The 11315-nt window shown below is 39.5% G+C and overlaps 1 protein-coding gene across 1 annotated transcript in view; it reads right to left on the bottom strand.

Annotated features, from left to right (window-relative positions):
- spon1b (spondin 1b) overlaps positions 1–11315 on the bottom strand; it is a 78079-nt gene continuing 66764 nt past the window's right edge. Inside the window, exons 9-16 of the mRNA XM_088298728.1 lie at positions 9655–9795; positions 9287–9362; positions 5795–5977; positions 2569–2739; positions 2018–2185; positions 1744–1902; positions 610–861; positions 1–521 (exon numbers count right to left, since the gene is read on the bottom strand). Coding sequence (XP_088154854.1) covers positions 358–521; positions 610–861; positions 1744–1902; positions 2018–2185; positions 2569–2739; positions 5795–5977; positions 9287–9362; positions 9655–9795 — 1314 coding nt within the window. The 3' untranslated portion in view covers positions 1–357. The remainder of the gene's footprint in view (positions 522–609; positions 862–1743; positions 1903–2017; positions 2186–2568; positions 2740–5794; positions 5978–9286; positions 9363–9654; positions 9796–11315) is intronic.

The following is an 11315-nucleotide window of genomic DNA, read 5'->3' as shown; positions in this document are numbered from 1 at the left end:
AATTGTTGAAAATCATTCGGATCCCAGATTCTGATATGTAGCTCTAATTTATGCCCCAAATGCCAAAACACGCAAAATACCGGAACGCTACATTGCAAGTACTCTTTAACAATACTGTAGTGCTGAAAAGTATAAAAGGGTGGAAAAAAACTGCATGTCAGTTGAAGGCGCACCCAGACTTCACCTTACATTTTTCTCTCGAGCAACCTCACTCTATCCAAATAACCAACCACACATCCCTCCCTGCACTGTGCACACAACATTCGTCCAAATGATTTTTTTTTACATATAAGTCAAAGTCAGCCAAAGAAGCACACGTTTACCCAAGCACTTTCCTGTAGAACAAAACAGCGCTCCCTAGCAGGGATTAACATTACAGGCCCGTATCTCCTTCCGGTCCTTGCAGTTGCCCGTCAAAGTGCCTTTAGCTCTTTTCTTCTTCAACATGAAACGCTCTTGGATGCCCCCTCCACAGGATTTGGTGCAGTCTGTCCAGCCGCTCCATGGTTGCATCCCACAACCTTAGGAGCAAAGATAAGACGGTTGCATCTCTTGTATACTCTCAGGCGAAGGCGGTTGAGGAGATTACATTTGGATTTTATGACCAACCTGACTGGTCTTCTAAAACTGCATCTCTTCCCTGTTTGCCCCTTCTCCTCCTTTTGCCTTCACCTCTCTCTTCCTTCGGTTTTGATCGGCATTTGCGGAGCTTGCATTTCTTGCGCTGGATGGTCTCGGGACATGCGCTGCCCCCGAACTGCGGCTCCACTTTTATCATGCGGGTTCGAATGGTGTGTCCTTTACCGCAAGACTTGTTGCACTCGGACCACTCGGACCACTCAGATACCATGCAGTCAATAGCTGGAAGAAATGAAGAAAACATGCACACACACACACAAACACACCCATACATTAAGTGAGTTGATTGTGTCTGACAAAGTATTAATAACCTTTTCATACTTTGTCACGATACAACCAATGGCCCAGTCAAAATCCAGGCATAAATCCAGTGCATTTTACAGCTATATGCAACTTTATGTTCGCCAATTAGATGAAATCCCAATAAAATACATTTAGGTTTCAGTCCCATCATTTAATTAAAAAAAATAGGTTTTATGTATCAGTGCATTATAAGAAAATCTCATCCTTGCTAAAGAATTCTGTAACTAGAGTGAACAATAATGCATGACCTATAATAGTGTGCCATTATTAACTTAATAACAACTGAGCATGCATGCATAAATAATGCATAATATGCATAATAAACCATGTGCATAATGTATAATGCAGTGTGTCAAAAAGAAAGTACATCCCCATTCCCTGACCTTGACCATTAGCAGCAATATTGTGAGCTAATTGTTACCTGAATATAATTGTCATATCAACATGTATTTTAAGTCAACAAATGCAACACAACTTATATTGACACATTTTCAAAATAAGGGTCAAGTCATATTTTGAAAAAACAAACTCCTCATGATGCTGGCCATGTGCTAAAATCGGCTAAACAGATCATTCAATTCTACCCCTTGAATGAAATTCTTAATAATTATAATATTAGATCAGTATTTGGTTTCGTTTTTGGTGTTTTCCTAAAAAAATATTTTAGGATATACAAACAGATAAAGTGTGCCATGAGCAAGGAAAAACTTCACTCTAAAGGACATTTGAGGCGAAATAAAATAAGCAACTGCAAATGTAATTACATTAAGACAAATTGCTAAACGTGAGTGGGATACTAACGACACTCTGGCAGCATGCACTTCTCAGTCTGCTCCAACTCTTCAGTGCACTCTGCAGGATCAGACTTCAGCATCCTCTGGCGAGTGCGTAGGCCACGCCCACACGTAACGCTACATTCACTCCAGTCGGACCATGGCGAAAACATACATGGGATGGTATCTGCAAACACACGCACACGCGACTGAATTTAATGAATTGTGTCACCTACAATATATTGGATTGAATTCATATTATCAGGAAAGTCAATGCTTTGCTTTTTTTTTTTTTAACTCACAGCACTCTGGCATCATGCATTTGTCAACTTCGGCCACCTCCGTTTTACACATTGATCCATCAATAGGAGGCATTTTAACCATGCGCTCACGTCTTCTCATGCCCATCCCGCAGGACACACTGCAGGCATCCCACTCAGCCCATTCAGTCACCACACAGCTGCTGGCTGCTGTAGGGTGGAAAAAAAAGGCATTTCATACATTTTGTGATAACATTTAAATTTTGTGCACATTATATGGGAAAGCTGAGTGTGATGCCACTGTCACTTCTTTTGGGAGGTCATTGATGCGTGATGAAAGGGCCTGTGTGTGTAACTAAACTCATCCAATTTTGATTTACGGACCATGTTTTGGCCACAGTAATCTGGAGCAGAAAACTGCCTTCTCCAAACTATTTTCACGGCACCAAAAGTTGCATTCTACGCGACTTAAAAGGATGATCAAGTACAGGGTGAACAAAGGAATTTGGACTTACTTCTTACTCCATGTAGAGTATGCATTCATGTTAATAATTTAAATGGCCAAAAATACAATAATGTCATGAAAGACTCACAGCATTCTTCATTGACGATACATTTCTCTATCTCCTCTGTGTTGAGTTGGCAGAGTGATCCATCCTCCGGGTACTGTTTGACATAACGTTCTCTGGACCTCATTCCCATCCCACAGGAAACGCTGCAGGCCGACCAGCTTATCCACTCTGACATCATGCATGTCGATGGCTCTGCACATCACAAAACGGGCAACACTAAGGGCTCGCAAGTCTAGAGCAAAGCGCGGTCTAATTGTGTGAATCAGTGGACTTTTCTATCTTTTGGTGTTTTCCCATACAAAAGCAGTTACAACGAGACATTTGCGCCATTGTGGGAGTGAACACAGACGACTAGCTGCTCAGCCAATGGAACCGGCTCCTCGCATTCTCACTTAGGTCTTTGACATTGCAGAAGCAGAAATAGATTCGGAGTCCATGCAGAACATCAAAGTGTGTTTTTATAAGGAACTGCAAGCAGAGCTCCACTTGCTGAAGATGTGAAGTTGACCAAGGCTATCACAGATCAACGTCGTGAAGTGGGCATTTGGAGACTGCCTCCCAACCCGATGTATAAACCTAGCCCATAGCTGTGTTGTGGCCAAGTTGGGTGATTTTAATAATAATAATAATAATAATAATAATAATAATAATAATAATAATAATAATAATAATAATAATAATAATAATAATAATAATAATAATGAGAATAATAATAATGATAATGTGTTGCATTAATTAAACACTACAGTGAATCTGGGGGTTCAATGCACGCTGTTGTCGCATTTATGAATGAATTACAATGACATGCGCCTTAAGGCGGAGTTCAGGATCTGTCTGCCAGCATCTCGATCAAATTCACCAAAATTATGTAACACCACCTCTGCCACAACTTAGATCTGCTATCAGTTAGTCTAAAGTTTAGTCTTCTTTCGGCAACCAAATTGTCAGGTATGCTCGGGCTGTGTGTATTTGTTTAAAGAACTGAAGAGTTCAGCACATTTGGACAGGTTGCTCAAGTGGTCTTGAGCAATGCACCACAAAATTTGCTATTCGGATACAGCCACTTTTGACAGCTCTTCAGTAATGCTTATCCAAGTGTGCTGGCCTATGTGTATGAAACTTAAAAAAGGCCTGTTACACGATTGTGTTGAGGAAATCCTAACCCTGGGCTACTTGTTTTCGTTGGAGTTGGCAGCAGTTTGTCTAGGAGCTAACATAAGAGAACATACATTTCATGTAACCTTTGTCAGCTTGCAGACATCTTAGGTAAAACCATTTGATGGACAGTTCAAAGGTCATGTCATGACATCAATCACTATACTCATAATGACTCAAGTAAAGGTTAAATGTAAGCACATGCACACAATTCTGACGTACTGCACATGCACAAATAGCGGTGACATGTATTGCATAAACATCACCCAGGTGTTCAGATCTTTCAGATTCTGGTAATTTGCATGAGTAGTGCTTTCAGGGCCAAGCTATCTAAACATATACACTCCGTATAAGCGACTAAAATGTTAGACATGAAAGAGACGACATTGTTCTGCTCATCCTGCTTTGTTCCATTGCTGAATCCTTGTCATCAGGCACACACAACAGCTCTCTTTGTTTTCATTTGGTGTTCAGTGGAATTGGGACCAGATAATTGCTACATGATGGGCCATATATAGATGCTAAGCTCCAAAATGGCCTCACCTGGTTTGCACATAACTGTTACTTTATTCAATGATTGACTAATCTTTGCTCTTTGGGCTAGTTGTTTTTGATGCAAAAGTGTGTTGTGCATTAGAAATCAGAATCAGAAATCCCTTTATTGTCATAGTACAGTGTGCAACGAGATTAGAGAGCTCCCCTCTCCGGTGCAATACAACAATAATTTAATCAAATATATAAATTAGATAAATAAGAGTGTGATGGAAACTAATACGAAATTGGATAAATAAAACACATTACGTCGCTGTGTGTGTGAGAGTTCAGAATGGTGATGCACTGATGGCTCTCAGAAAGAAACTGTTGTTCAGTCTATTAGTCTTTGATTTGATGCACCTGTAGCGCTTGCCAGAGGGCATCAGGTGTGAGTTTGGCTGGGTATTGTCTTTGACGATTACATTACAGATGAAAATGTATTAAATTAAATTGATTACATGAATACAACGAAAAATTGCCATTTGCTTGAACGTGATCCATTCATTTTTGGAAAAAAGCATCATTGCATTGGCCTTTTTTTTCAAGCTAATTTTCTTAAATTGCGTTTACTTTGTGCAATTACTGTTCATGTAAATAGACTTCATTTTCATGGTGTCATTCTAATTAACATGACCTTTATATCACCTCAATGATATTGAAAGAGTAATCCTAAATTAGTGACAAGTGTCCAGTTAAAGTCCTTCAGGCTTCTTTTGCCTGAATTATTTTTGCATTTTGAGACACCACTGGATATGTTATGCACTGTGGTGTTACCTTGAGCGAGGGTAACCTACTTGATGAAGGAAGCTGCTGGGAAAACATAGCTAAACCATCTTTTATTTTTCTCTCAAGTAATTAAGGTACTGCCAGCATCACTGTCTAATTATGGATCGACGGCATTGTGTGACATTCTCATCATGAACAATCAACTCCTGGAATTAATCTTGACACCTCTTTGACACACGTTCACAAAGAGGCCACTTGATTCCCATTGAAGCATCTGTTTCTTCAAACTTTATTATAATCGCTCAAAACAAACGTGGCCCCAATTAAATGGTAGGATCAAACAATTCAGCCAAGCTGTAAAAAATAATTAAGGCAGCAGTTTTGTTATTCCACTCTATTCCATTGGACTGAGCCAAAATAAATCACTTTGAGTCTCAAACTGTCTACCTGTCAATACAAGATAAATAGCTAAGCTTTCGTTGGCATACAGTATCAATTTAAGGCTTTTTAATAGCAAAGAAACACTTGGCAACTGTGACAGGTTCAAAACAGGAGAATGTATGGTTTCTCTGGATAACGATGTGCTAAAATGATAATCATTTCATTAAATAGCTGTTTATGCGCCTGCGCTGAAAGTAACTGCAGAGAGTACCCAAAAGTAGGCCATTGATCAAATGGATCGCCTAAATGACTACGCTTTGTGATCAAATAACGTTTCAGTGGATTACTATATTCTGTAGCAGTACTTGAATGGCGAAGTTTGCAACTTCATGAGGTTAGATCGGCCACCAGGCGACCGGTGAGGTGTGCAATACTCTGTCGGAGTACTCACCCTGTATACTGCATCCAGGGCCCATGCAGGGCTGGAAATCTTGAGTGTGGGGACACGGAACGCTGAGGTCTAGTTGGGCCTTAAGCATTCTCTGCCTCATTCGTCTGCCTTTTTCACATGATGCACTGCTGCAGGCCGACCAGGGAGACCAGCCAGAGTAGATACAAGTCTCAGGGGTGTCATCTAGGACAGAAAATACCGGCATTGAATTGGTGAAGGCCAAAAACAAAACTTCTGTATAATGCAATCTAATTTGCTCATTTAGTTTTTTTTTCTCACACACACGAGACCACCCTTACCTGGCAGAACAGCATCGTGATGTGTTTTTATATACCCTTCAGTATTATTTTCCATTGCACTCTCTTATTTATCTAATTTATATATTTGTCTGTATTATTGTTGTATTGCACTGGAGAGGGGAGCTCTCTAATCTCGTTGCACTCTTGAGTACAATGACAATAAAGGGATTTCTAATTTCTAATTTCTAACAAAATACAATACAATACAATTGAGTTTTTGTCGCGCATTTCATAACAGATGGAGCTGTAACAAAGCGCTTTTCATATGGTGTAATATAATGAGTGATCTTGTAATTCATAATATCACTGTTGGGTCAGAAGTAAACTCAATTGCGAGACATAGCTAACCCAGCACAGGTCCAAGTGGGACCAAGCCACTGCTGGGTTATACCCAGCACGTTGGGTCAAGGTTTTCATCCATACTGATTATGTCTCACGTTCATTGAGATTTCAAACTCAAGCCAGAAAAAGCCACCATTCCACATTATTATATTTTTAAGTCTTTAAACATTAGAAAATATGATGGGATTTTTGGCAATGAAAGTACATTTTATCTTTTCCAAAAGGGCCTATTGTTATGTTTTATTTTAAATCATGTAGACTATTTGATGACTGAGTGATATTAGAAATAAAAAAAGCACATCATATCGCAGCGTAGCGTAATGCAATTGCCTACGCAGCCTCCCTGCTTAGTGGTGTGTCCCACACCATATATTTCAATCAATCAATCAAATTTTATTTATAGAGCACTTTTCATACATAAAATGCAGCTCAAAGTGCTGTACAATAAAAACATCCAAAATACAACAAAAAACTAAAACCCATTCAACATAAACACAAGACACATCCACATACACGCCTGAACTCGCATACACACAGAACACTCGCATTCACACAACTTAATAAACCATCTTAGTAGAAAGACAGAAAGACATGGCAAGGCACAGAGAAACCATATGAGAAAATGTACCCAGGGTAGGTCATCCGCGCTGAGAGGGATGACGGCCCACGGCCACAGGGAGCTCCGCCAACACACAGACCTCCGGCCCAGACTGACCGGGGTAGACCCTACACATAGTGCAGAGGGCCCCGGTCCGCCGGGCCGAAGGAGCCTCCGGGATGAAACCCCCTGTGAGAAGGCTAGCCACACCTCCCAGCGCGGAGGCCCCCCTTGAGGTAACACTGGAGCTAAAATATATAAAAGAAAATGATAATGCTAAAAGAAAAAGAAGCTGAAAATTAAAAGACAATAATATAAAAAGACGAAGCTAAAACATATAAGAAAAATGATGATACTAAAAGACATAGAAGAAGCTAAAAATAAAAAGACAATAATATAAAACGACGGAGCTAAAATATATAAGAAAAATTATGATACTAAAAGACAAAGAAGCTAAAAAAAAAAAATTAAAGACAATGATAATAGATAAAATGACAGTCCTAAATTAAAAGACGAAGATAAATTATTTAAAAGCCAAACTAAAAAGGTGAGTCTTGAGCCTCCTTTTAAAAATATCAACAGTTTCTGCGGACCTGATGTCCTCCGGCAGGCTATTCCATAGACGAGGACCAGAATGGCTGAATGCAGCCTCGCCATGTGTTCCAGTCCTCACCCTAGGAATAATTAACAGGCCGGTGCCAGAGGACCTCAGGGTCCGCGAGGGTTGATACGAGAAAAGAAGGTCAGATAAATAAGATGGCCCAAGACCGTTAAGGCATTTAAAAACTAATAGAAGCACCTTAAAATCAATCCTGGTGTAATATGTGCCCGCCCTCTGGTCCTCGTCAGCACCCGTGCGGCTGAATTCTGAAGTAGTTGTAGACTAGAAATACCCTTTTTGGGAAGACCAGAGAGCAGGGCATTACAGTAATCTAGGCGGCAGGAAATAAAAGCATGCATCAGCACCTCCGTGTTAGCCTGAGAGAGAAACGGGCGGACTCTGGCTATATTCTTAAGGTGATAAAAACCAATCTTGGTTACATTTTTAATATGAGGAATAAAACTGAGCTCAGAGTCAAAAATGACGCCCAGGTTCTTCACAAATTGTGATGATTTATAATCTTGTAGTTTTGGTAAAAGTTTTTCTCTCTGACCTTCAGGACCGATAACTAAAACCTCTGTTTTGTCCTGATTGAGCTGTAGGAAATTCTCTGCCATCCATGACTTAATATCTAAAATGCAATTTAAAAGGGTATCGATAGGCTTTGTGTCATCCGGAGACACGGCAATATACAGCTGTGTGTCATCAGCGTAGCTGTGGAAGCTGATGCCGTGTCTCCTAATGACATCCCCAAGAGGAAGCATGTACAGATTAAAAAGTATTGGTCTTAAAATTGAACCTTGGGGAACCCCACATTTAATTTCATGGGTTTTGGAGGAACAGGTATCCATACTTACAAAGAAACGTCTGTCTGTGAGATAGGAATAAAACCAGTTAAAAGCAGTACTAGAGATGCCCACTAGGTTTTTAAGTCTATTTAATAAAATGTGGTGATCTACTGTGTCAAACACGGCACTTAAATCCAGTAGCACCAAAACTGTGAGTTTTTTGCATCTACAAAACACCTGAAATAATTTAAAATCCTTAAAAGAGCTGTCTCTGTACTGTGGTTCATTGTAAAACCAGATTGAAATTTCTCTAAAACATTATTTGTATTTAAAAAATAATTTAACTGTAGAAAAACAATTTTTTTCTAAAATCTTACTTAAAAACGGTAAGTTGGATACAGGTCTGTAATTATTTAAAACACTGGGGTCTGAATTGCTCTTCTTCAGAAGGGGCTTCATCACCGCCCTTTTAAATGCAGTGGGGAAGACACCCGTCTGAAGAGAGCAATTAACTATATTTAAAATCTGTTCCTCAAAAAATCCATAAAAAGCTTTTAAAAGTGATGTGGGAATTGGATCTAAAAGGCAGGTTGTTTGATTTACCTGGGAGAAAACTCGACCAAGTGTCCTTGCATTAACCAGGGCAAAACCTTCCAGTGTTTCCTCTGGTAAAAATGACTGTCCAGCGTTAATAGAAGTTACATTTTGATGAGCTAAAAGACTGGATCTTATGTCATCGATTTTACTTCTGAAGGGTTTGTTTAACAGTACACAAATAGTATTTCGAGCTATGAGGCACAAATCCCCCCAAAATGTTCAAGTCTCCTCTCCTCACCAATGTAGGACAGTGTGCTAATACTTTACCTTTCTCTGTTTCGTCCTGACCAATGTCAGCTACAATGTCGTCGATGCTGTCTGGCACCACATTACACTGCTCTCCCTGTGTAAAAACAAGGACAAAAGGGATTAAACATGAAAAATACCTCCATATATCCGACACATAATCAAATCTAAATGTCATGCAATTAATCTCAAATGAAGACCATTATTAATATCATGATTGTGTTTGCACATTAAAAGTCCACGATGACTTTGTATGCACACGTTCCTATCCAAAATTCTTCAGAATTGTTATGACCAAAGTTTAGCAATGCCGGAGGGAATTAAACAAACAAAAAAAGGTTCTTCATTGCTGAAGCCAAAACAAAGAATATTTTTATTTATTTTTTTACCTTTCTGGCGATACGCTCCACCACGACCCGGGCCACAGGGGTAATTGCCCCTCCCTCAGGGTCATAGAAGGGGCTCTGAGGGTGATCCAAACTAGTCAAGGGTCGAATTTTCTCTTGAGGAATGATGGGCTTGTTTGGCGACTAAAAAGAAAGGCAAAAAAGAGAGTAGGTCATGAAGAACGTGTACAACCAAATGGTTTTGCCTGTCTTTAATTTATGTGTGGGAAATGAAGCCAATTGATAAGTGTATAGTGGTGCCTGGAGATATGAGTGACTCGACAAGGCGTCGTTTGGCATTCTTTTCATTGACTTGAGAAACATGCCCTGTTGGGGGCAGTGAATACCACAAAAAGCAGCAGTTTGGCACTATGGAACAACTCATCAAAACAGAGGCATAAAACTGTTTAATGTTACACCCAGTTATACTATCACCAAAACATAAAACTAAGAAACCTGTTACATGTTATGTATTTAAAACAACACGGCCAAGTTTAGAAGTCAAAAACGGTGGGGCAATACATTTAGACAGATAATAACTACACACTCATAGGCATATATGTATCTTTCTTAATTTCTACAAAAAATGAATCATACTATTTTTCCTTACTAAGTCATTTACAGTAGTTGTGCAAGTAAATATATGAAGGTAGGCATGCATCGCGCTCCTCATTCGCCACACCACCAATAATGATTTGGAATGGGGGAGGGAGGTGGTAAATACAGGCGGGTGGCCAATTTGTCTGTCAAAATTGTATTGCTACAATGCAGATATATTCTATAAATGTCCATAAACAAAACAAACAAACCAAAAAAAAAAATTAAAACGTAATGCAGCGCAATAATCATGACATAAATGGGGCTGACAATTATTTTGCCAGCAGGTTGCAACAGTAACTAGCTGCTCTTATATAACCATCGTTATTTTACAGCTTCCCCGCGACCCTTATGAGGAGAAGCGGTACAGATAATGGATGTTTGGAAGTTCTACTTCTAAAAAAAGCAAAACTAAAAATTCTATTGTTCGAATAAAAAATGAAAATGATGCAGGACAAATATTTCGACAATCCTTGCTCCAAGATTCACTAGAACCAACTACTTTTGAGAGCACAATATAATGAGGCTACAGTATTGAAAGCTGCTGCTAACTTATGAAGGCCCACGTCATGTATTTTGGATCAAGGGGGAAAGCCGGGGAAAATTCTAGCTTGGCGAATAAAACAACTAGGTGGTGAATGTCTTGCACGACCAGAAGGGGACGCCAGATACAGCTTTCTTAAAATTAGATGCTGAGAAAGCGTGTGACAAGGTGAAGTGGACTTACTTATCTGAGGTACTTGGACCCTTTGGCCTTGGGAAGGGCTTTTAAAATTGGGTTCTACTTTTGCACAATGAACTTCATGCAGAAAATGTTATCAACAATAATATTTTGCTACCAATACAGATTCATAGAGGAAGCAGACTGGGATGCCCTCTATCCCCTTTACTATTCATTCTCGCCATCGAACCAATGGCAATCGCTGTGAGAGACCATGATTGCATGAATAAGGATAGGAGAAACTGATCATTGGATAGCTCTTTATGCAGATGATATTATTTTATTTCTTAGAAAATTGGACAAATCTTTTCCTTATCTTCTGAATTTAATCAGTAAAATTTGAAGC

Source organism: Idiotropiscis lumnitzeri, chromosome 6 (assembly GCF_059441095.1).
Source record: "Idiotropiscis lumnitzeri isolate Australia: NSW breed Sydney's pygmy pipehorse chromosome 6, RoL_Ilum_1.0, whole genome shotgun sequence".
Taxonomy (NCBI): domain Eukaryota; kingdom Metazoa; phylum Chordata; class Actinopteri; order Syngnathiformes; family Syngnathidae; genus Idiotropiscis; species Idiotropiscis lumnitzeri.
This window is presented reverse-complemented; position numbering and strand designations above follow the sequence as displayed.